This window comes from Dendropsophus ebraccatus, chromosome 7 (genome assembly GCF_027789765.1).
Source record: "Dendropsophus ebraccatus isolate aDenEbr1 chromosome 7, aDenEbr1.pat, whole genome shotgun sequence".
NCBI lineage: Eukaryota > Metazoa > Chordata > Amphibia > Anura > Hylidae > Dendropsophus > Dendropsophus ebraccatus.
Genome location: NC_091460.1, coordinates 134,709,102 through 134,734,585, shown reverse-complemented (window position 1 = coordinate 134,734,585; position 25,484 = coordinate 134,709,102). Strand labels below are relative to the sequence as shown.

Sequence of the window (25,484 nt, the reverse complement as noted above, 5' to 3'; positions counted from 1 at the left end):
CCGCCCCCCTTAACCCGGTGAATACTTACCTGTCTGCACTCCGGTCTGCTTTCCTGACGTCCTGCTCAGCCAATCAGTGTGCTGTCCCACCACAGCCATTTATTGGCTGAGTGGGACGTCAGGGAGCAAAAAGCCACAGAAGCAGGCTGGAGCGCAGAAAGGTAAGTATTCATTGGGCAGTGGTGGGTTAAGGGGGACAGCGTGTACATACTCGCAGTGGAATAAAAATTCCACTATGAGTATGTACTCCTATTCAAACTGACAGTACCGGGAATCGCAGCTGATTTTGCTAAAAACTCGCAGCGTGAAATCCGTTGCGATTCCGCTATGTATGAACCCGCCCTAAAGCTCCGTGCACACGGAGCAAAAGTGTTGAAATTCCGCAACGGAATTCTCAGTTGTGGAATGCCGCCAGCCTTCTTGCCATATTGACAGTCTATGGGAGGCTCACACGCCTCCTCTCTCCGCACTGAATAACGGACATGTTCATTCTTCAGCGCTAGAAGAGGAGGCGTGCGAGCCTCCCATAGACTGCAGGAAGCCTGGTACCGCGGAATTCCGCCACTTTTGCTCTGTGTGCACTGAGCCTTAAAGGAGAGGTCCGGCAAAATTTTTTTATTAAGGTATTGTATTGCCCCCCAAAAGTTATATAAATCACCAATATACACTTATTATGGGAAATGCACATAAAGTGCTTTTTCCCTGCACTTACTACTGCATCAAGGCTTTACTTCCTGGATAAAATGGTGATGTCACTTCCTGGATAACATGATGATGTCACGACCCGACTCCCAGAGCTGTGCGGGCTGTGGCTGCTGGAGAGGATGATGGCAGGGTGAAGCTCAGTATCCCTCCAGTGCCCTGTGTCCCTCAGTGTCCCCCTGCCATCATCCTCTCCAGAAGCCACAGCCCACACAGCTCTGGTAGTGGGGTCGTGACATCACCATGTTATCCAGGAAGTGACATCACCATGTTATCCAGGAAGTGAAGCCTTGATGCAGTAGTAAGTGCAGGGAAAAAAGCACTTCATAAGCATTTCCTGTAATAAGAGTATGTTGGTGATTTGTATAACTTTTGGAGGGCAATACAATACTTTAATAACATTTTCACTGGACTTCTCCTTTAAGAGATATAAATAGTAAGAGATTAAAGAAAACTAAGAAGAGTCCCATCACTTTTACACAGTCTTTACTCATTTTTCTTTTTCGCTTTACTATAAATAGTGTTCTGGAAATTTGTTTTCTGTTGCTTCAGTTCGTATATTCTAAATTGCCTGTGGTGTTTAATATACTGGCGTCTAAATATACATAGGTTTCATTACTATATCCTTAGAGCATGCTGTTTGTAGTTTTCTTTTCGTTTGGATCAGATATTGTGCTAGGTCACTGGCTATCACTATAAAATGTATAAGTATGTATAAGCTTTCAGAAAGTATTATTAACTCTCAATATAACAAGCTAAAGGAAAATACGAAAGTGTGGAGATCTTACATATTAGAATGGAACTATATGCAGGTCCCGTTCAAGTGAATTCTGCTTTCTTATCAATCTATTGTGTCCGAAAACCTCTTTAGGCTATGTTCACACTATGTACGAACAACGGCCATTGTTTGCCACTCAAAAGCAATGGCCATTGTTGCAGTTAATATTGCATTGATTTTAATGCACTACAGACGGAAATAATTGACATGGCCGTAGCGAACAACGTAGCGTGGTTTTAATTGCAAAAAAATGCTGTTCGTGTCATTAAAAAAATGTGTGAACATAACCTTAACCCCCTCACGTCAGCAATCTGTATATATACATTCCTGACTGACAGGGTTATTGATGTGAGCGGGAGCGCTGCAGTGAGAGTGATCCCGCTCACATCACTGAGTCTGGGGCCAGAGGTAATGTGAGTCAGCTGCGATCCCGCAAAAAAATTCCAAAGTGCAAAATTGCGCATTTTTGGTCGCATCAAATCCAGAAAAAATGTAATAAAAAGCGATCAAAAAGTCGTATTTGCACAATCAAGGTACCGATAGAAAGAACACATCATGGCGCAAAAAATGACACCTGACACAGCCCCATAGACTAAAGGATAAAAGCGCTATAAGCCTGGGAATGGAGCGATTTTAAGGAACATATATTTGTTAACAATGGTTTGAATTTTTTACAGGCCATCTGATACAATATAAGTTATACATGTTATATATCATTGTAATCGTAACAACTTGAGGAACATGCATAACAAGTCAGTTTTACCATAGGGCGAACGGCGTAAATGCAAAACTCCCCCGTTTTTTTTTTTTCAATTTGACAGCGCAAATATAAAAAATATAAAAATAATGCCTGTCATTACAAAGTACAATTGGTGTCGCAAAAAATAAGCGCTCATATAAGTCTCTAGGTGAAAAAATGCAAGCGCTATGGACTTTTAAACATAAAATGGAAAAAGCAAAAGCGCAAAAACGAAAATTGGCTTTGACCTTAAGGGGTTAAAAGGCTTTCCCAATTGCTACGAGCTGAAATGCCTCCTCGCTCCCCCTCCCATACATGACCCTGCTTGAGGCTCAGCTCCCAGCTGTCAATACAGCAGATATAGGGATGGCAGGGGGAATGAGGAGGCCTTTCCCGCATGCAAGCAATTTTTTACACCATAGAAGCACTGATGGATATGCGAAAGGTGCTTTGTGTCTTTTTGATTGCATAGAATGTGATAATTTGGCAGTGCAAAGGAGGTTTCCTATTTCTAAGTAGATACAAGTTAAATCATTGAGTATGAAAAGTTTTCCAACTTTCTAATTTACCTCTGACATTGAAAGTCTGGAATTAGCATTTTTTTTTGTTTGTTTTTGTTTGCAATAATAACCATGTTATCATTCTTAGGTCAGGATATATGAAGAAGACTTCAAAAAAGAAAAAGCTGAAAAAGAAATGATAAGAAAAGAAAAAGAGGAGCTGCAACTAACTATCCAAAAACAAAGGATTCAGCTGCAAAAAAACAAGGTAAAAGCTTTTTAGGGGAACTCTGACATCAGTTAGTAAGTCATAATAAAAATTATATACATCAGGTATTACTGTAATCTGACTGACCTGAGGAATAGAGATAACATACTGTATCAGTGTTTTGCAAAATAAAAGCATAAAAAACAAAATCCCTCAAACATTTTCCTTACAATTTTAGGCCATGTTCACATAACGTATGTTTTATATAAATCACGGCCGTTGTTGCAATTTGCCACAATGGCCGTGATTTATACTAAACATACGTTGTATTGGAATGAAAGGAATCCCGGCTGGAGTGTATACACATAGTATACGCTCCGGCTGGGATTCCATCCGGCCGCACGAAAAACTGACATGTTAGTTTTCTGCTGCCACTATTCATTGAATAGCGGCCGCACAGAACATGTCAGGCTGCCTGCTCTATTGTGTGCAGCGGTGAATTGGGATGCGGGAGCACACTGATGCGCCCGCATCTGAATTCACCAGAAATGAAGATCATCCGGCCGGTACTGCAGTATCGGATGGGATTATCTTCAGTAAAACAGGCCATTCTGTAACCTGGCCTGGTCACAGAACGGCCGGTGTTATACGTAGTGTGAACATGTCCTTTGCCTACAAACAAGTTTTCTGAGTAGAACCGCCCACCTGACTATTTAGCCACAGATGAGCAGAGATTTACATGAATACACTACGCTGGGGTATCGGGCTATAGGGCGAGCTCAGGAGCTGAGCTTGCCCCATAGTGGGTGAGGACCGGCTGCTATCTGTAGCCAGGCCCTCACCCTCAATGGTAAGCTGCAGTGATTGCGTGGCCGCCCACCATTAACCCATTAAATGCTGCGATCGCGCAGTGTAAGTACCCGGAGCATCTCCGGTCACTTACCGATCGGGACCCCCGCAGTGTGTCTGCGGGGTCCCAATTGCATGGCCTGACTGCCGGAGGTCTCTTACCTTCCTCTGTGCAGTCAGGTCTCCAATCTTCTGATAGAGTCTGTCACAGGCCACAGGCCACAGTCAGGCTCTATCAGAAGATCGCTGATAACACTGATTCCTGCTATGCTATGGCATAGCAGTGATCAGTGTTTGTAATCCAATGTATGTATGTATAAGAAAAAAACAAACAAACAAAAGTTTTAAAAAATGTCCCAAAGCCCCTCCCCAATAAAAGTGAAAATCACCCCCCTTCCCATTTTAGGGGGGGTGAGGAGGAAAAAACGAAAACGCAAAAGTGACAATTGGCCCGGTTCTTAAGGGTTTAAGTTTACTGATAGAATTGTGCACATGAGCTCTAGGTTTTAAGGAATCAATGGAGAATACTTTTTTAAAATTTCTCTGATCTCTTCTTACAAAAAATATTTCATACATTTCTTACTTATTCACCTTGGAGGACATTTATGAAGACAGGTGTACTCATATGCTGGTCTTAAATTATGCCCCGCCCTCCCAATTGCCCCACTGGGTTCACTAAGAGGGGTACGAATCTTAGTGAAAGCAGCCTGAAATCTAAACCTGTTTCTGAGCAGGTATAGATTTCTGCCATGATTTCCATCTGCGAGCAGGCGAAAATCATGGTAAATTAGATACGGGAGAAAGCTGGCGTACGCCTGGGAGAAGAGGCAAATCTGGCCTACCCCAGAGGCGCAACTTTCATAAATGTCCCCCCTTGTGTCCAAACGTTATGTCAGTAATATTCCCATATTAAAGGGGTACTCTGGCGAAAACCTTTTTCTTTCAAATCAACTGATTAATCTATATATTCACTATTTATTAAAACACAATGATAAATTACACTATAAAAATTGGAAAATGTTTAAAGGGGTAATCAACTTTCAAATCAACTGGTTTCAGAAAGTTATATAGATTTGTAATTTACTTCTTTTTAAAAATATTAAGTCTTCCCATACTTATCAGCTGCTGTAAGTCCTGCAGGAAGTGGTGTTTTATTTTCAGTCTGACACAGTGCTCTCTGCTGACATCTCTGTCCATGGCAGGTACTGTCCAGAGCAGGAGATGTTTTCTATGGGGATTTGCTGCTGCTCTGGACAGTTCCTGTGTCGGACAGAGGTGGCAGCAAAGAGCACTGTGTCAGACTGGAAAGAATACATCACTTCCTGCAAAACATACAGCAGCTGATAAGTAGTAGAAGACTTGAGATGGTTAAATAGAAGTAAATTACAAATCTATATAACTTTCTGAAACCAATTGATTTGAAAGAAAAAGATTTTTGCTGGACAACCCCTTTAAACATTTTCCAATTTGTATGGAGTAAGTGAGTGAATATATAGATACATCGAGGTGTAGTCCTTTTCTCTTTCCTGCGTGGCGGTCTGCAATCCTAGTCCGATTCTCACAGTTCCTTTGTTTCTGTGTGTTAATGAATTGTTCCAATATGTGATTTGCGGATAGCAACTTGTGGTATATATAAAATGTTTATGACGGGTACAGACAGCCAAAGTACATCTCATGGGAAAACAGAAAACAACCCAATGAGCTACAAGAGCGCTTGCGTCGAGCCAAGAAGGATTGATCTAAATTACTTCTGTACGACAAACAAAAAGTTCTTTACTGTGTTTATATTTTAAGCTTGCTGCTGAGTTTTTGTTTGAAGTGTTCATGAAGTCCATATTGTTGTAATAAGGTTTTATTATTCTGTGTAGCCAGATTACCAGCGGTATGTTCCAAGCCAGCTTCCTCCAGATGTGAAGCAGAAAGACACTGGTAAGAAAGCAGCTGTGTTATACAGACAGTTCAACTTGATGTTGTTTGATAAAGCTTTCTAAAAAGGACATATACAGAGGTAATATCTCCAAGTAACTGAGGAAGTTTATGTTTTGTGTATTACAGCACACTTCATTTTCAGTGCAATATTTCATTGAGGAACAGCATTGTTTTATGATGTAGATTTGCTGATTCAGCAACGTTCAGAAGTCATCCTTCTCAGGCGTCTGGTGCGTCTTGGTGGAATGAATCCCTTTGGCAGGGAAAGCTGTTTGGTTGGCTGCCCTGAGACCCATGGCAGCACCTAAGGTACATTCAGGCCTATGTGTCAGTGGACCCGCTTGCACACTAGACCACAAAGGGTTTTACATGTTGGTTGAGTTGTAAAGGGTCTTCCGTGTTGATCAAGTGGCAAAAGGTCTTCCATGTCGATCAAGTGGCAAAAGGTCTTCCATGTTGGTCAAGCCGCAAAGGGCCTTCCATATTGGTTGAATGGCAAAAGGTCTTCTGTGTTGGTCACGTGGCAAAAGGTCTTCCATGTTGGTCAAGTGGCAAAAGGTCTTCCATGTTGGTCAAATAGCAAAAGGTCTTCTGTGTTGGTCACGTGGCAAAAGGTCTTCCATTTGGTAAAGTGGAAAAAGGTCCTTTGAGAATCAGATCAGACTGCTTCCCACCTTGTGGGCAAGGTTGATCTGTAATGGTTATCCTTATTGATAAATATTTGTAAAAAATTGCATATTCACGCCTACTACATATAAAATGTTCATGTCTTAAGGATGGGTCTGTATAGGAAAGGGAGGAGTGAATTTGAGGCCCCAGACCTTACTTGCCCCATAACAGGTTTGGCTGCATTAGTTAAAGTGTTAGTGACACCACAAGGCCTAGGACAGAAAGTTGAAGGTAGCAACACCAGAAGCACTCTCTTGGTCCTAGTAGGGCCTAGAACAGCCCTCACTTTCCTCAAACATTCTCTGACTCTGAGTGTGTTCAGCTCAGGAGCTTAATGGCGGGCTGGCAGTGAGCACCTGCATAAATACTGAAGGAGGAAGTGTGGTGTCACAGGGGGTGGCTTGCAGTCGATTGGCGGGCTGCAAGGGATTATGGAAAAGTCAGCATGGTCTATGGCTATGTCTCCCCCACTCACCTCCATTCAGCTTTGTATCTAATTGTCACACACAGTACAGCATTTGCAACCTATTCAGACCTGTGTTGCTAATAACAAAGGTTTGGATGGATGACTCCCTAACCAGTCCCATAGTCAAGAATTTTAGATGGATATACTCCATACTCCATATGGTCAGATGAATCTGGTACTTAAAAGCTATCAGCAGGTTTGTGCGTAGGAAGCTGCTCAAAGTTTCCTGTAGCCGCTGAAGTCTTTGAAGTCTTCTTACCAACGCCGGTCTTCTCATTGTCTCAAGGGCCACTGTTAGGAGCACTGTGGCATTTCTTGGTCCCCTGCTCGAAACCTCCACCGCTCAAGCCTACTTATGCATATGCATAAGCAGGAAGGCCGGAATATTCATCAAGAGCATCCGCTGTAAAGGCAGTGCCGATCGGTGCACTAGGGTCCCAAGAAACACCCCCAGTGCTCCCAACGAGTGAATTAGCATATTTGTATTGTATTAATTATTTGTAAAATGGCAGCACTTAAGACTGTGAGAAGGTCTGATAAAATAATAAAATTTAAATTTAATAAAAATAAAAAGACTGTGAGAAGACCAGCCTTGGTAAGGAGACTTTGGCAACTACCAGAAAATATCAGCAGGTTCCTATGAACGAACCGCAACTCTCAGCACCGGAGCCACGCTACAGTGCTGAGAGTTAACCCTATAGATACTGCGGTCAGCACGACTGCAGCATCTACAGGGCTTCTGACAGAGAATTCTCCCTCTACAGAGGGGGGCTCTGCGAAGTGATGGCAGAGCCCCAATGGTAGCCATGGAAACCAGAAGCCTCAGGCTTCAGGTTTCCTGGGTACGGAGGCCGGTAGGGGGAGGGAGGGAAGGCTGGACGTGTGGGGCGCGCACCTATGAGGTCTGCCCCCTCCCTTCTCTCTCCTGCTGCTGTTACAAGATTGTAACAGCGGCAGGGGACAGAGGAGATTGGGAAGACACAGGGACATCAGCTTATGGGATCAATGACCCCAGGTCGTGAAAGGGTTAAAGGATCAGGCAAATCAATGTTTTAACAAGTGCTGGGGAGAGGGAGGATAAAAGAAATAACTTGTTATCTCCCCCACTCCAACAATGATGGCTGCATACCGCCACTCTGATCACTGGTCCCCCGGACCACAAACGTCACAACCCGGGTCCCCGCTCAGACCAGGAAGCAGCTAGGGGACTGGGGACCAGAGTGGCAGTATATGACCACCAACGCTGGAGCAGGGGGAGGTAAGAACAAGTGATTTCTTTTCTCCTCCCCAGGACTTGTTATAAAAAATCCATTTGCCCGAACTTCTCCTTTAATCTTAGTCTGTGTTGTTACTGAGAAAAAGCAAAACATTTCCTAGAATTGTCATTGTTTACCTAGAGTTGACTCTGATCCAAAATCATTTTTAGAACTTTAAGTAGCTTAATGTTGTAACATGTCCCAGAAAAGAAAAGAAAAAAAATTACAAAATACTCAGGTTATATATAACCACATACAGAACAGTATCCAGGGAGGACGAATTAAAGATAATCTGGGAGTGAAGTCTAATAGAGTTCAGTCTAACAGATGGAATAAAACGGCAACACACGAATGGTGCTTGACATAAACAGAACCTGATACAGTACAAATCCCGCAGTCCTGTAGTAGACTTGTTTATGTGGAGAAGTCAATCACATGGCCTTCCTCCTAGCTCGTATAACCAGAAGCAGCATCTTAGGGATTTCAATTATAGAATTAATGTAAGTAGGCATGCCGCACAGTCTAAACATAATGTAGCTCTGCATCTTGTATGTTTGAATGTGGATATTTTGTATTACTATATTAACCCTTTCACGACCTGGGGTCATTGATACATTAATGCCCAGGTCGTTTTTGGACATTAGCTTATGGGATCATAATGATCCCATAAGCTGATGTCGCTATGTCTGCCCCTATGTCTGCCCCCTCTCCTCTGTCCCCTGCCGCTGTTACAGCAGCAGGAGAGAGAGGGGAGGGGGCAGGTCGCACGGCCACACGCCTGACGCGCGCCCTGCTTCCCTCCCTACCCCCTGCTGGCCTCTGTAGCCAGGAAACCGGAAGCGTGAGGCTACCGGTTTCCATTGCTACCATTGGGGCTCTGCGATCACTTTGGAAAGAGAATTCTTCCTCTGTAGAGGGAGAATTCTCTGTCAGAAGCCCTATATATGCTGCAGTCGATGGAGAGTTGTGCCTGTGTTATCTTTGGTCGTAAATTAACGTTGCTGCAGCATTAGGCATAGGCTGAAAAACATTTCAATGGGGGGGGGGTATCTGTTTTCCTCCTTCCTGTGGTAAAAGTATTTAAATTGTACAGATTTGTAACTTACTAGAGATGAGCAAAACAGCTGGAAATTCATTTTGAGGGCTTTGCAAATTTTTGTTCAAATCGAATTTTAACGAATTTCATAAAAAAAATAAAAACTATATACTAGCTACAATACTGGGACTATTACAGAAGGGCAAATTTGTTAAAGCATGTTGTTGTAAAAGTGTCTAAAATCGGAAAATCATAATTTAAAAAAAAGTCAACCAGCCAGTCACCCAAGTTTTGCCATTCCTCTTCTCTCTGTCTCTATATCACTCTGTTAGTCTCTCCCTGCTCTGCTGTAACTGCCTGCTGCCATCCTGCTCTCTCCTCCACACACAGCTGACTGGCCGCCTCCAATACCGAACCGCCTTATATAGAGGGGGAGGAGGAGGTGCTGACATCACAGAGGGGCCTGCAGCTCATTGGACTGGGCCAGGGATTATGGTTAATTCCTTTTTCCCGCCCAGTGGTGCTCCAGACAGCATGTGCATCCCCCATTTTATTTTTTTGAGAATTTCCTTAATGAATCGGTGGGAATTGACTCAGCAGAACGCAACAAATTAAAAGCGCAATTCACAGTGAATCCTGAATCGTCACATTTGTTTCGCCCATCTCTGTAACGTACTTATTCATCTTTATTAGAGATGAGCGAACCGGGTTAGGGTTTGAGTCGATCCGAACCCGAACGTTCGGTATTTGATTAGCTGGGGCTGCTGAACTTGGATAAATCTCTAAGGTTGTCTGGAAAACATGGATACAGCCAATGACTATATCCATGTTTTCCACATAGCCTTAGGGCTTTATCCAAGTTCAGCAGTCACCGCTAATCAAATGGCGAACGTTCGGGTTCGGATCAATTAGAGCATGCTCCAGGTTCGCTCATCTCTAATCTTTATGCATTTGGCACCAATTGTGTAAGACAAGGTTTTAGCTGTTGTGAATTGCATAGATAAAACTGTACTTCTTTTTACAATGTACTGTATATAATAAGCACTGAGCAAAATACTAAATTACATCTAGAACAATGTAGAACAGGGGTAGGGAATGTTGCTAATTTTGGCTCTTTAAAAAATTTTATTATTTTTTTTGTTCGGCCACAGCAGGGGGAGGAAAACTTGACTCTCCAGCTGTAGCAAAGCTACAACTTCCATCATGCCTGGACAGCCAAAGCTTTAGCTTTGGCTGTCCAGGCATGATGGGAGTTGTAGTTTTGCAACAGCTGGAGAGACAAGGTTCCCTACCCCTGTTGTAGCCGAACAAAAAAAAACATTTTTTTAAAGAGACAAAATTAGCAACATTAGTCCTTACACATAGAATGTCACTTGTGTTTATTATGTTGTTTTGACATCTCTTTAGCTAATGTTTTTTTTTCTATTATTTTCAGGCCCTTCATTAAAACAGAGCCACAAGCCAAAATAGTTCAAGACTGCTTCCTGCCTGACTGTCCTCCCAAGTCATATGCGGAGAGGAGCTTTTAAAGTGATGAAAAGCGCTGGGGAGTCCCCTTTATGCTACATTTGTCTTTTAAGTCCTTAGTTAGCTCTCTACGTAAAATCAGAAACAGACATAACCATAGATGTCAAAGTGAATTTAAGTATATAAAGTGCAATATGGCCAGTGCTTGATAATCCGCTCCCGCTTCATGCTGCTGCTGACAATAATTAGTGTGAGCAGAAATAGAAATTACATGTGCTATACATCAACATAGCTGCATAGCCAGGATATGAAAACCTTTGTCTTCTAAGGCTTCCTTTACGCTGCAATTTTCTTTGTGTGAGGTTCCTGTTCTGATGGAAACCGTGAGTGCACAGACATGATGCCACTCTTGGTGACATCCATCATTCCTAGTCTGCCATGTTAAAAAAAATAAAAAAAATAACAAAAGTACAGCAAAAAAGTTGTTCAGAACTTGCAAACCAAAAGAAATAAATGTATTTCATCACTGATATTGCAGAGATGTCCCATTATGGCAGCACAAAGGTCATCCAGAGTGAGAGACAGTCTTTCCAATGTCAGCTACAGTAAGTAGCGGCACTCACCAAATTTGGTGAGTGCCATTTTTTTTTTTTAAATGAACTGTGTGTTTGGGATTATATTCCTTTCTACGTACACCACCGCTATTGCCACGAAGTGCTGTACTAATTTCTTCTAAGCTACAGTAAGTAGGCAATTTTTTTTTTTTTTTTTTTTTTACAAACCATGCTACCCTAGGCACCCTAGGGCTAATCTTGCTCCATTTAGACATGGCCTAGTTGTAAGAGACTTTTAGTGTAAATTCCACTAAAAAAAAAATCTACAAAAATGAAGAATTAATGACACATCATGTATAAGGTAGATAAAATGATGAGCAGAAAGAACTAACTTATATAAGGGGAGCGGAACCACTAACTCCTCTCAGGCCAAGATTATGTCTCTTATTCTCTACCTGTGGATCCTTGCTCCTGCAGACAGGAGCAAAGATCTGGTGCGCATTTTGTGCAATTGAGATTTTAAAATGCAGTGGTATGGTAGATGAGACCTAAACTGCCTTTTTAGATTTATTGTTGTTTATTAGAGAGGGAAAAACCAACACAAGGACATATTTAGGCCTATTGATGCCAATGGATACCTGCATTTTGATAGTGAACATCTAAAGGACTGGAAACTAAATATGTCTTTAGGCCAAATAGTCTGGATAGGAAAAAGGTGTAGAGAAAAGAAAGGTTATGAAGAACAGGTGAAAATGATAGAAAAGAGGCTAAAAGAGAAAAAGTATCCAAAACAGTGACAGATGGAGCTAAAATGATGGAAATTTAGATAAAAGGGACCATGGAGTAGAAAAGCATAGGACGTGTCAGAGAAAGGAGAAAGTCTATGAGATGGCATGAGCAAAAAGATACTCCAAGAATTATAGGGAGATATCTATCTATCTATCTATCTATCTATCTATCTATCTATCTATCAAGAGAGAGAGAGAGAGAGAGAGAGAGAGAAAAGAGAGAGAGAGAGAGATTCTAAAAAGATATCTTTTTCTCAAATCCGATTTTGGGGGAAGACCCTAAGGGCCCTATTCCACGGGACGATTATCGTTTGGATAATCGTTAACGATTAACGATCTCAAACGACCGCTATTGCGAAAGACCTGAAAACGTTCACTCATTTCCATGGAACGATAATCGTTACTTATGATCGTAATTGCGATCGTTTCTCTTCGCTATTTATTCGCTATTGCGTTCGTATCTATTGAGAACGACCGAACGATGTCTTATTCAATGCGAACGATTTGCGAACGAGCAACGATAAAAATAGGTCCAGGTCTTATTAAACGATCAACGATTTCTCGTTCGGTTGTTAATCGTTAACTGCATTTCAACCGAACGATTATCGTTCAGATTCGAACGATTTAACGATAATCTGAACGATAATCGTCCCGTGGAATAGGGCCCTAAGATGACCCTTAGGAGATCATCTTCTCTCCAGTTTGGGTGCAGGTTTTGTAACTCAGTTCCATTGAAGTAAATGGAGCCTAATTGCAAACCACGCTTGAACTGGAGACAAGAATGGTGCTGTTTCTGGAAGAAAGTGGCCTTGTTTTTGTAATGCTTGAAAACCCCTTTTTAAGGGCTTAACATATCAAATACAGATAGTATAATTAGAATAGAATGTTTTGTTATTTTTCTATATGCCAGTACCTTCTCATTGTTGCCACCATTGTATATAGAGAAAAAAAGCACCGTCAGGCGCACATAGTGACAAACTGCACGAACAGCTATAGATGCGGAGCAGAACTCCAGTATGGTCACCTTGAATGGTCGTGCTCCTAGCATTGCACCACCAGAAGCATGGGGGAGGGTGGAGAATTATAACACTGTTGATTATTCGGACAGTCATACTAAATTACAGATGTTCTTCTATGATGCATGTACACTGACGGACAATTTCCTATTGACTTTAATGGAGCACATTATTATAATTAAAATGTAGCCGTATTTTACCTCAAAATTACAGCTGTATTTTACCTTTAGTTTACGTTGTGTGAACGTAGCTTAAAGGGGTATTCCATTCAAACATTACTTGTGATATGTTGCTGCCCATGGTGAGACTAACAATTCCTTCCATACTTGTTAGTATCTATTCAGTCTCCTTCCCCCAGTTCTCAGCTGCTGATGAAGACATAAAAAACTGGGTGTGAGCTTTTCTCTCTCTCCGTCTCCACACAGTACTGGGGAACAGACCATAGAGTCCTTAACCCCTTCATGTCCACAATATGTATATATACGTTCCTGCTGCAGATGCCCCATGCAGCTGAAACGTATACATAATGTTCTTGACATTGAGGGGCTTTTGATGTGTGTGGGGCTGGAGATAATGACAGGCAGCTGGGATCCCGCAGCTGCCTGTGATTAACCCCTTAAATGCCCCAATCTATAGCAAATGCGGCGTTTAAGAAAGTCAGTCACAGAATCGGTCCCAATTGCTTGTACTGACGGGCGGGAGTAAGCCCCTTACCTCCATCCTGTCACATTGTCCATCTATGCATAAAGTCTGCTCTCAGGCAGGCTCTATGTACAGATCGCCGGTAGTACTGATCAGTGCTATGATATGGCATATTGCATGTTCAACTCTAAAATAAAAGTGTGAAAAAAGAGTAATAAAAAAAAGGTTTCAAAAGGATTTAAAAAAAAAACTTATAACCCCCCCCCCATAAAAGTTTAAAATACCTCTTTGACCATTATAAACATATGTAAAAAAAATAAATAAAAAAATAAAAAAACACATTATATATGGTAGCGTGCAGAATTGTCTGATCTATTGAAATATAACATTATTGTTCCGGCACAGTGAACAGTGTAAATGGGGGGAAAAAAACAGGATTGCTGATTTTTTAAAATTATATACCAGGAAAAACATAAGAAAAAGCAATCCATATTTTATTTACATCTGGAATGACGTGCCCGTCATGAAGGGGTTAAACATTACAAATAAGGATTCGTCTTTCATACTTAACCAATTTAAGGCCCTATTCCACGGAATGATTATCGTCCGTATTTGGCCGATATCGGCCGCTACGGACGATAATCGTCCAGTGGAATAGAGTACAACGATCAGCCGACATCGTTCATGTCGGCTGATCGTTGCAGTCGATTGTTTTTCAACATGTTGATAAACAAGCGACTGATACGATCTGCTGCCGTCGCTCCATTGAATTGGAGCATCGGCAGCAGACGCTGCTGTATCCTAAGGGCTGCCCGGATGATCAGCGTTCACCCGGGCAGCCCCCCCCCCGCAGCTCCCCGCCGCCCCTTCTGCACTCCCCCGCTCGCTGTTGAATGTGTTGAATAGTGTTGAATAGCGGCGGCAGCGAGCGGGGAACGAGGAGCAAATGAGCGCTGAGAGCGCTCGTTTGCTCCTCTAGACGGCCCGTGGAATAGGGCCATTAGAACACGAGGGTGAATGCCATCAGAATTTTTTTTAAGGCTTTACGGCAATAAACTGAAAATGAGTAATTACAGCTATGCACAAAATTAGGTTTTTCTTCAGTTTTGAAGCGTGTATATGCAAACTATACTGTTCCAGATATTGTGAAGGGAAAAGCAATTTACTCATCAAACCTTTGGTAAATGTGTAGATGCTATATTTATCTCTGTGTAAAGTATCATTTGCCAAATTAAATGTAAGAAAATCAGCTTGGATTGTGGCTTGGACACTAGATATCCGCATTGCCTATGGAGACCACAAAATGACACATAACTACATAATCTTTTTATATACTATACTTATGTTACTTATACTTATGTTATGTAGATTTTGTTTGTTGCCCCTATGTAATTTTAGTAGACTAGGTTTTAGGTAAAGGAAGGAATTTCATCAAGTCATAATCTTATATATACACTGGATCTTTAAATTGTTATCCTGGATTAGAAAATAAACGCTTCTTTCTTCCAGAAATAGCGCCATGGTTGTCTCTAAATAATATCTGGTATTGCAGCTCAACTACATTATAATCAACTATGAAAAGCTACAATACCACATACAACCTATCAGGGCAGGTCTTAGGGATGTGCAACCTTTGCAACCACGCAGGGCGCTTCACCCCATCCCCCAAAAGGGGGTGCCGCCAGGAGATCCTGGCTGTGCCTCCTTTTTAATGTCAGACAGGCCCACTGGAGGGTCAGAAGAGCCTCCAGTGGGCGCCGACAGCTGCAGGGGCATCCCGGGAATCTAGGACACCTGTCCCAGATTCCTGGGTGAGCGCCGCATTCAGCTGGGAATTCCTATCGGCAGCTGGGGATTACTATGATTACTATGGGAAGAGCACAGGGGGGATTACTATGGGGAGAACATGGGGGAATGACTAGGGGGAGAGCACAGGGGGTATTATTATGGGGACAGCACAGGGAGGATTACTATGGGGAGAGCACAGGGGAGATTACTATGGGCAGAACACAGGGGGGTATGACTATAGGGAAATCAAAGGGGGATTACTATGGGGAGAGAATGTTGGGGCATTACTATAGGGAAAGCACAGGGGGGATTACTATACAAACAGCGCAAGGGGGAATTACTATGGGGACAGTACATGGGGGCATTACTATGGGGAGAGCACATGAGGGGAATGACTATGGGGACAGCTATTGGGTATTACTATGGGGAGAGCACGGGGGGATTACTATGGGGAGGGGGCATTACTATAAGGGGAGCACACGGGGGTCATTACTATAAGGGGAGCACACGGGGGAGTCATTACTACAGGGGGAGCACACGGGGGCATTACTATAAGGGGAGCACACAGGGGGAATTACTATAAGGAGAGCACATGTGGATGATAGCGGACTGCATAGAGGGGGCCATTAACTATAGGGGCCGGGCGTGCATTACTATAAGGGATGGCATAGAAAGGGGGGCACCTACTATATGAGGGCTTCACAAAGGGGCCGGACTATTATATAGGGTCACAGGGGATCCTGGCGGGGGTCCCGAGGCCGATCCTGCCCCTCACCGCAGGCACAGGGAGAGGTAAATTCCCACTCAGTAGGAAATTTCCTGCAGCCCTTGCTGGCGGTCGGGTTTTATAAATGGCGGGACTTCTCCTTTAAATATATAATTGCTCCAATTCTGGAAGATCTAAACAAATAAACAATGGAATAAGTGTGCTACCGTGATTTTCCTGTATCACTGCTTCTAACATAAAACCACTAGAGAGGAAATACCAACCATATCAGCTCCCCATGGAACAGCCTGGAAAAGCTGACACTTCTCGCAATAACTTCACAAGCTATGATATCTGTTGCTATGGACACACTAAATAAACTAGCATCAAACATGTCTGGGAAACGGAAACTACCAGATTACTGCAGCAGGAAAATGACCAGAATGGAGTTCTAAAAACAATCTCACATCACAGACCATCACAGGCTTTTTTTTTAGATTGATTTCCCTATTGGAGCAAAAGGCATACATTTGGAAGCTATACTGAGCCAGCCCTCGGCACTCAACAGGAGCTTGGGAATGACTCTTTTACACCTTGCACCAGAAAATACAAGCATTTTTCTATGTTCTGGAAGCACAGATGGATACATAAAAGTTTTGTGTTTCCTAGATCTAATGGCTATCTAACAAAAAGTCACAGTGCTTTAAATAGTAGTATCATCAATCAATAGAATAGTTCACAAATATTAATAATAATAAAAAAGAGGACAAAAATATAGACCAAGTCAGAAGACAAACACATAGTCAGGGACACAAGCCAAAGTCATTAAACTAATAAGCAAGGATAGCAAATAACAGGGTAGGAAGCACACTACGTATACTCTATAGCAGGCATCAGGCACAGTGAATGACTAATATATCATGTCCCTGCCTACTTACCACTAAGTGTCCTAGGTGGCAGCGGGTAACTGAGCAACCGTCCTTAGCCTGAATAGGTGTAACACTGAACAAAACAAACAAAACAAAATAAGACGAGAGCGACAGTCCAGGTAATAGCAGGAAGACCGTCGTTATTGTTCTAAATTTTTTCAACAAATTGAAAGACAAGAATGAGCAGACTGTTGTTATTCAAAATTTTTTTAACAAGTTGAAAGACAAGGATCAGCCAAGAGAGGTGAGCAAGAGCGCACATGCGCTTGAAACGCGTCTTATTCTGTGGGGTCACTGCACTGAGGTGTTTTTGCATTTATCGAATCTTTGCAAATAAAGCAATTGCCGGATTACCAGTATTTCTTGTAGTCAGCTGACATTGTGCATATCAGCTGATCGTTAGGGCCTTAGGGCCTTAACCCCAAAGTTGCCAGAAGAACTCAGGGTGTGTGTGTGTGTCAGATGAAACCAATGAGCACAACTAGGACTGAATTCAAACTGGAGCAAAGACAAAGACAAAATAAGCACAGATCTCGGTCATACCCTGCGCCAAGGTGGGGAAGGGGGTGGGTTCAGCATGGACCAATCAGGACTGACAGAGACTGAAGGGAGCATGAAGGGATGAGCAGGGCAGATGTGGTCACATACATGCAGCACTCTCTGCCCGGGGAGGGAGGGATTACAGCTATGGAGAGATTACCTCCACAGTCCTGTCCCCTGATGTGAGCCCCAGCCTGAAGTGGATCTGCTATGATTTGGAAGGTGAGGGAGACTTCCTGGGTCAGAGTACAGAGCTGTAGATCCCGCTATGCAGACCATGCCCCTCCACCACTCTCCCTCCCACCCAGTACAGGGAGCTCTTAAACCAAAGCAATGCTCTTATACCAAGTTACAATTTTGAAAAACTGTGCGCTCTTCTTGCAAAATGCTCTTAATCCAAGTTACTCTTAAACCGAGGTACCACTGTATATTAAATACTATGCAAAAGTGGAAATGTGGAAATATTTTAGCCTTTTTTTAGCACGGATGCAAAAATGACTTTTATCTTTAAAATTTAGTTTTATAGTTCAGTAACGTTGGTTATAGTGTTATATCATCTAGCTGTGTGACCGTACACATGCTGGAGAATGTAGGGTGAAAATAAACCTCTATATTCTCACGGCTGCCGAAACTCATCTTAGACCCCAATCCTGACACACCACAGACAGAGCGCAGAAACCCAGCTATAAATTGTGGAAATGCAAATGAACATGTCATATTTGTCATTGCATGACTGTTCTAATTGCAGAATAATGTGCAGATGCTTCATGTTTCCTCAGCAAACATGACAGGCCGGGGCTGCAGCTTTCTGTTGCCGGAGACAGAGACATGGTGATGCATGACAACCTTGTCATCTACCTTCCAGATTGATGAACTTCCTTTGCTATTGTAAACTGTAAGGGAGGGTTTGGTATTAGTGTAAGTTTCAGCAGAGGGGTCCTGTGTGGTCCGCTGTGTCACTTACAGCAGAGCTCTCTGGTCCATACATCATTTTTGGCAGCCTGAAAACAGATAGAACAAACTATAAACAGCTCTTATTACACACCAGGGCTTATTCCCAATGATTTTCTCATTGAACTGAAGAATCCACAACAGAATGGATCTGTGCTGGAGAATTTTTACTTTGTCGATGTAGCACTGCCGTGTTTGCCGTGTCTTAATTTTTGCTCCTAAAGATGCGCTAGGTCTTATTTTCAGGGGATGTCTTTTTTTTCCATGAAGAAGAATCCACATGTCACATGCACAGCAGGGACACAGCGCACGGTATGGCGGCTTCCGGCCCCCAGGGGGAGCTCACCACAGCACACTGGTACAGCACAGCAGGGACAGAGCGTACGGTATGGCGGCTTCCGGCCACCAGGGGGAGCTCACCACAGCACACTGGTACAGCACAGCAGGGACAGAGCGCCCGGTATGGTGGCTTCCTGCCACCAGAGGGAGCTCACCACAGCACACTCGTACAGTACAGCAGGGACAGAGCGTATGGCCTGGCGGCTTCCAGCCAACTCTGTATCGGCTGCAGGAACGTTCTTTTTTAACATTTGCGGGCACCGTCAGGTGTGCCTGCAAATCAATTAGCCATTCACTTCAATGTAATGTCCGGCCACTCCCGCTCATTACATTGTGTGAACAGCTATTATTTCCTGACGCTGTTCATTGAACAACGTCCGGAAATAATAGGCAGGTAAAGAAGAGGCATTAACATAACGATGTGTAAACACAGCGGGCGGCATTGCATTACATTGTGTGAACAGCTATTATTTTCGAACGCTGTTCATTGAACAACGTCCGGAAATAATAGGCAGGCGCATTATTTTAACGCCCGTTCTAAAGAACGGCATAAACATAATGATGTGTAAACACTAGAGATGATCGAACAGCGCTGATGTTCAGGTTCGTACGAAGTCGAACAATCAGTATTTGACTCCCGCAGTCTTCCCGTTCCGTGGGGAAGGTGGAGACAGCCCGAGTCCTGCCTGGAAAACAGGAATACAGCCTGGGCCATAGGTTGTATTCCTGTTTTCCAGGCGGGACTCGGGCTGTCTCCACCTTCCCCACGGAACGGGAAGACTGCGGGAGTCAAATACCGATGGTTCGAGTTTGTACAAACCTGAACATCAGCGCTGTTCGATCATCTCTAGTAAACACAGCAGGCGGCATTGCATTGACTTCATTGCATTTACTGCATTGACATTGCAGTAAAGAACGGACGCTGATTACGTTGCAATTAGCATCTGTTCTTTCCTTAAAAATTACGTTGTGTGAACATAGCCAAACACCAATTTTTTCCATTATAATTTTGCCCTGTCAGTTCAAATCCTGATTTTGGTTGACAAAAAAAAAAAAAGACTGATCAACAGACTGACGGGAATACTATGTGTGAACATAGACTATGGCTGTAACTCTGTTTTCCAGGCAGCCCTGTGGCTGCATCCATCTTCTCCAGTTTTCAGGAGTCAAATGCTGCAGAATGAGAAAAAAAAGCCCTGAGGATCAAGCAAGTGATGGCCAATGGTCCATGTGAAAGTTTTCCAATCCCAATCCCTTAACCTTTGAGGTTAAAAGTAAAAGTACCGCAATAGATAATAGAGGGAATCCATCCAGTTAGTATACCAGTCTTCTAACTTACAGAAGTTGCTATTGTTGAGCAAACTTTTGTTGCACGTGATATTTTGCTGTCACCATTTTTCAAAATGTGGGTGGCGTTTATTGTGAAGGGGCGTAGCCTCCCACAGCCGGTAACATTTCACATAATTCCCTTCCTAAATTGGAGTAAGATATGCCAGAGATCCTGGATGGTGTGTATTTCAAAGTGCGGAGCCCAGACAATGAGAAAGATGTGCAAATCCATAAACGATAATCCACCTACTAAAGCATAGGACCTACTTCACCAAATAATGCGATTAACCACGTAACATCAAGCTTACTATATAATGTTAGGTCTTTATTAAATCATGCAATACTATCACATATAAAAACACTTAAAAACAAATACATGAAGGAAGGCGGCCAGAACTCCCAAACACGTAACACATGTGAGGCAAATATTCCAAGGTGTATAGATGAAAGTAGAACAGTCTACACGAATGCTATCAATACCCAAAGACCATAATATGGAAAGGATACAGTACATTAAATAAAAAAAAAAACAGCAAATGTAGAAGTGCTGAAAAGAGACAAATATATACTTCCACCTTCCACCTTCAACCCCAACATACGTCTTGTTTCCTTGGGGGGTACTGGCTAGCCACTTGGCGTCACCATATCTATTAGCCTCCAAGTTTGTACTTCTTTTATTTGCATTTTTTGGCTTTTGAAATTTTATATAAGATGTGTGTTTTATTTTTTATGTTTGTACATTGTTATATATATTCTGCTATTTTGGATTTCCAGTTTACCATAGTGTTTTTTTTTTTCTTTCCACCCACTTTTTTATCTGGCATTAGCACGGGTCAGGGATGGATTAACTTTACCATAGGCCCCAGGCTGTTCACCAGGCCTGGGCCCCCGAACCCCACTGTAACTATGGCAACACTAGTGTGGTGTACATAGTAAAGGATAGATGTCATGATGCCCTGATTTGTGCAAAATTGCTCTAAAAAAACAGCAATTGTTTTTTGCAAATCATTGCAGAAGACAATACACCACTTAAAGTATAAGTCTGTTTGGGTAGCCATGGGGCCCCCAGGAGCTCAGGGCCCTGAAACGGACCTGTTATAATCTGCTACTGGCATGGGTCTACTGTACTAATATTTTTTTTGCATGTTTTCTATACATGTGTGGTTCAACTTTGTATCTGCTTTTAGTAAAGTGTATAAATAAAGTTTGATCTCTGTCCACACATCCTTCATCTTGATTTTTGGTGTTGGCTCTACAAGCATGGAAGCATCAATATTGGTATTAGGAGTTAAATACAAGTTTAAAGAGGCATTTCAAGAAAATCTACAAGGATAGGGGAAAAGTAGGAGATTGGGGGGGCGACCTTTGTACCCCCAGCTGAGCTCTGTGTATTATGAATAGAGCCGCAGCCGCAGTTGCTATGGAGCCGACAGAAAGAGCCGCGTACAACACTCTTCCGGACATTGGGACAAGGGCCCTATCGGACAGAAAATCGGCTGAATTAGGCCGATTTGGTAGATTATCGCTCCGTGTAATAGAGACAACGATTATCCGATGAAACAATCATTGGCTGATCATTTCTTTAGGTCCAGACCTAAAATCATCAGGCTTCAGGCACGCATCACTACATTCTGCTATCTTTCTGGCACAGCGCGCTGCAGCTTCTCTGGGCTGACAGGCCGCTCAGCCAATCACTGGCTGGGACTGCCCTGGCAGGAAGAGAGCCTAGGGCAGGAGAAGACCAGGAGGTGGACAGGTAGTGTTACAGAAGGTCAAGTTGCTAATGAGCTCACTGTGATTATCCCTTCCAGCATTACAAAGAAGATACAAAGTTGCAGATACAGCCTGCCAGGAACTTGTTTACATCAGCCGTCACAGAAGGGAGGGTGGAGGAGGGGGAGACAGAGAGAAAAGCCCACACACAGATTTTTGTGTCTTCAGCAGAAAGCAGCAGCTGAGAACTAGGGGAAGGAGACTGAATAGATAAAAACAAAATGGAGGGAATTGTTAGTCTCACCATGGGCATGGAATACTGCTTTAATATATGGAAGCTGAGCTGTAATTGGTTGCTATGGGCAACAAAGGGTATATGGGTATGGGAAATGGTATCCTATAAAACTGATTTACTATGTGCGACTAGCCATGGTATTTCCCCCATAATTCATGATAAAGATAAAATATGATATATTACAGAAATATTACAATAAAGTCATGGAAAAACATTAAAGAGTTTGTATACAACACTCTCATGGTGTGCGCTGAAAACTCAACTAAAAAAAAAAAAATAGCTGCAATTCCCCATTTTGGTCAGTAGATGTCGCTACAGTCTTAAATCTAAAAGCAATCCCTTCCAGTAGATTACACAATGTAATACAATGGGCGTTCCCTGTATCAAACAGTAGGAAGAATTTCCCCCTGTCCGGTAATAGAGGTTTTATACATCAAGATTTAATGTGTTATTTTTATGGTGAGCTCTTATATTGTGCTCGCAGGCTCAGCCCAAGACTTCAGACTGTCATCTCCTTAATGATAGAAAAACAAATGTGTTCAACTGCTGCCCAGAAGACAGAATGGTGCCTGGGGGATAAGTTAATGCCTCTGAAAATGAGAAGTGATAGTGACAAAGTGAACCCTCTGTGTCCTAGAGAAGAGCTAATAAAATCATCACGTGTGGCAAAGAAAACATAGATGAGGTGCTGGGCTCTGCTGTGCAGGCGCTGCCGGCCCCATCACTCCGCACTGTCTGCGCTCCCTGCTCGGAGGGTGATGTGACCAGGTGTTTGTGGAGGCTCAGCTCTCATCAGAGACATCAAACAGATAGAGAGTTTATTCACTTAAGGAGTCCCAGGCCTGTTTAGTAACCACAGGAGTCAAGCTGAACTCAGTTTTCAACATGGGTGGTATATGGCACTCTTTCACCTCAGTCCTGGCTATGTGGCCTTGATCGAAGATCGAAAATCTTTTTCTTTCAAATAAACTGGTTTCAGAAAGTTATATAGATTCGTAATTTACTTCTATTTAAAAATCTCAAGTCTTCCCATATTTATCAGCTGCTGTATGTACTGCAGGAATTGGTGTTTTCTTTGCTCTCTGCTGCCACCTCTGTCCATGTCAGGAACTGTCCAGAGCAGTAGCAAATTCCCATAGAAAATCTCTCCTGCTCTGCACAGTTCCTGACATGGACAGAGGTGGCAGCAGAGAGCACTGTGTCAGACTGGAAAGAATACACCACTTCCTGCAGGATATGCAGCAGCAGATGAGTACTGGAAGACTGGAGATTTTTAAAAAGAAGTAAAGAAACAAATCTGTATAACATTCTGACACCAGTTGATTTGAAAGAAAAAGATTTTCAATGCATAACCCCTTAAGGCACACTTATCCTTTTTCTTGCTGATCCGCAAATATGGATGCCATACAGGTTCAATAAGGATATTATTTGTGGATCACAAAAAAAAAAAATAAATTCAGTTCGCAAAGCGTTTATGTTCATATGAAGGATGCCTTAGTGCAATAAAAATAAAGACATGCCTAACCGTAACCGGTCCATCTGTACATAGAATAGTCGCTATGACTATGGAATCCATTGTGCAGTTGTCCAGTAGCATTGAAGGTGAGATCCCAGTTCCAGCCACCAGGTGTCAGTGAGGACGCTCACTATTCAGACAGGATTACTGGACATTTTAATTTGCACATTTTCAGTAAAATATACCACATCTTTTTATGGCTGCATTAAATAGGATGAGCTACTGACAAACCACCCAAGCACCATTACTGAGTATGAGGTGTTACACTAATGCTCCATGGTCAGGTTTTAGGAACAGTGAAGAGGTTTTACTATCAAGGACCATGGATCCATACAATATGGTCCCAGCGGTGCATGGACTGAATATACATTATATACAGAACATCTATGCAAACAACTGAAACAGTGCATCTAAAACTCTGGTGTTAACATAGAAGAAAAATGTTTTGTGAGACCCTGAACTTGACCTTAGACTGGAGATTGCTTTCTGATTAAACACAAATAATGAGATAGATGGGAGATAGATAGATAGATAGATAGATAGATAGATAGATAGATAGATAGGAGATAGATAGATAGATAGATAGATAGATAGATAGGAGATAGATAGATAGATAGATAGGAGATAGATAGATAGATAGATAGATAGATAGGAGATAGATAGATAGATAGATAGATAGGAGATAGATAGATAGATAGATAGATAGATAGATAGATAGATAGATAGGAGATAGATAGATAGATAGGAGATAGATAGATAGATAGATAGGAGATAGATAGATAGATAGATAGATAGATAGATAGATAGATAGATAAGAGATAGATAGGAGATAGATAGATAGGAGATAGATAGATAGGAGATAGATAGATAGGAGATAGATAGATTGATGATGGATAGATAGATAGATAGATAGATAGATAGATAGATAGATAGATGATGGATAGATAGATAGATAGATAGATAGATAGATAGATAGGAGATAGATAGATAGATAGATAAGAGATAGATAGGAGATAGATAGATAGATAGATAGATAGATAGATAGATAGATAGATAGATAGGAGATAGATAGATAGATAGATAGATAGATAGATAGAAGATAGATAGATAGATAGATAGGAGATAGATAGATAGATAGATGGATAGATAGATAGGAGATAGATAGATAGATAGATAGATAGATAGATAGATGGATAGATAGATAGGAGATAGATAGATAGATAGATAGATAGATAGATAGGAGATAGATAGATAGGAGATAGATAGATAGATAGATAGATAGATAGGAGATAGATAGGAGATAGATAGATAGATAGGAGATAGATAGGAGATAGATAGATAGGAGATAGATAGATAGATATAGGGCCGTAGCTAGTGGGGGGGGGGGCAGGGGGGGGGCCAAGAGGATGAGGCAGCCTGGAAGCCTCCTTCCCTCTCAGTGTGAGGAGGCAGGGGATGATTTTTACTTCATCAAAAGAGGTATTTCCCATACTGTACGGTCTCCTGGCTGCTGTTTAGCTATAATTTACGCAAAATCCGGGCGTTTTTACCGCACTTTTGCACAAATTAGGGTTAAATAGCAGCCAGGAGACAGGACAGTAAAGAGATGGTGAAGGACCTTGACATGTGACTATGATGTCACCGCAGGTCCTGTATGTTCACTGCACTATGGAGGAGGAAGAAAGAAGATACAGGTGTGTGGGAAGGGGAGGACAATCAGGGGTGCACAGTCTGGGGAGGTGGGCAGGGGGGGACAGGGTGACACTTGTCTGGGATGGG

The 25,484-nt window shown here is 42.4% G+C and overlaps 1 protein-coding gene across 1 annotated transcript in view; it reads left to right on the top strand.

Moving 5' to 3' along the window:
• Nucleotides 1–10,844, top strand: part of TNIP3 (TNFAIP3 interacting protein 3) — a 32,853-nt gene extending 22,009 nt beyond the window's left edge. Inside the window, exons 8-10 of the mRNA XM_069976214.1 lie at nucleotides 2,868–2,987; nucleotides 5,645–5,705; nucleotides 10,568–10,844. Of these exons, the coding sequence (XP_069832315.1) occupies nucleotides 2,868–2,987; nucleotides 5,645–5,705; nucleotides 10,568–10,602 (216 nt within the window). The 3' untranslated portion in view covers nucleotides 10,603–10,844. The remainder of the gene's footprint in view (nucleotides 1–2,867; nucleotides 2,988–5,644; nucleotides 5,706–10,567) is intronic.
• The last annotated feature ends 14,640 nt before the right edge of the window (nucleotides 10,845–25,484 follow it).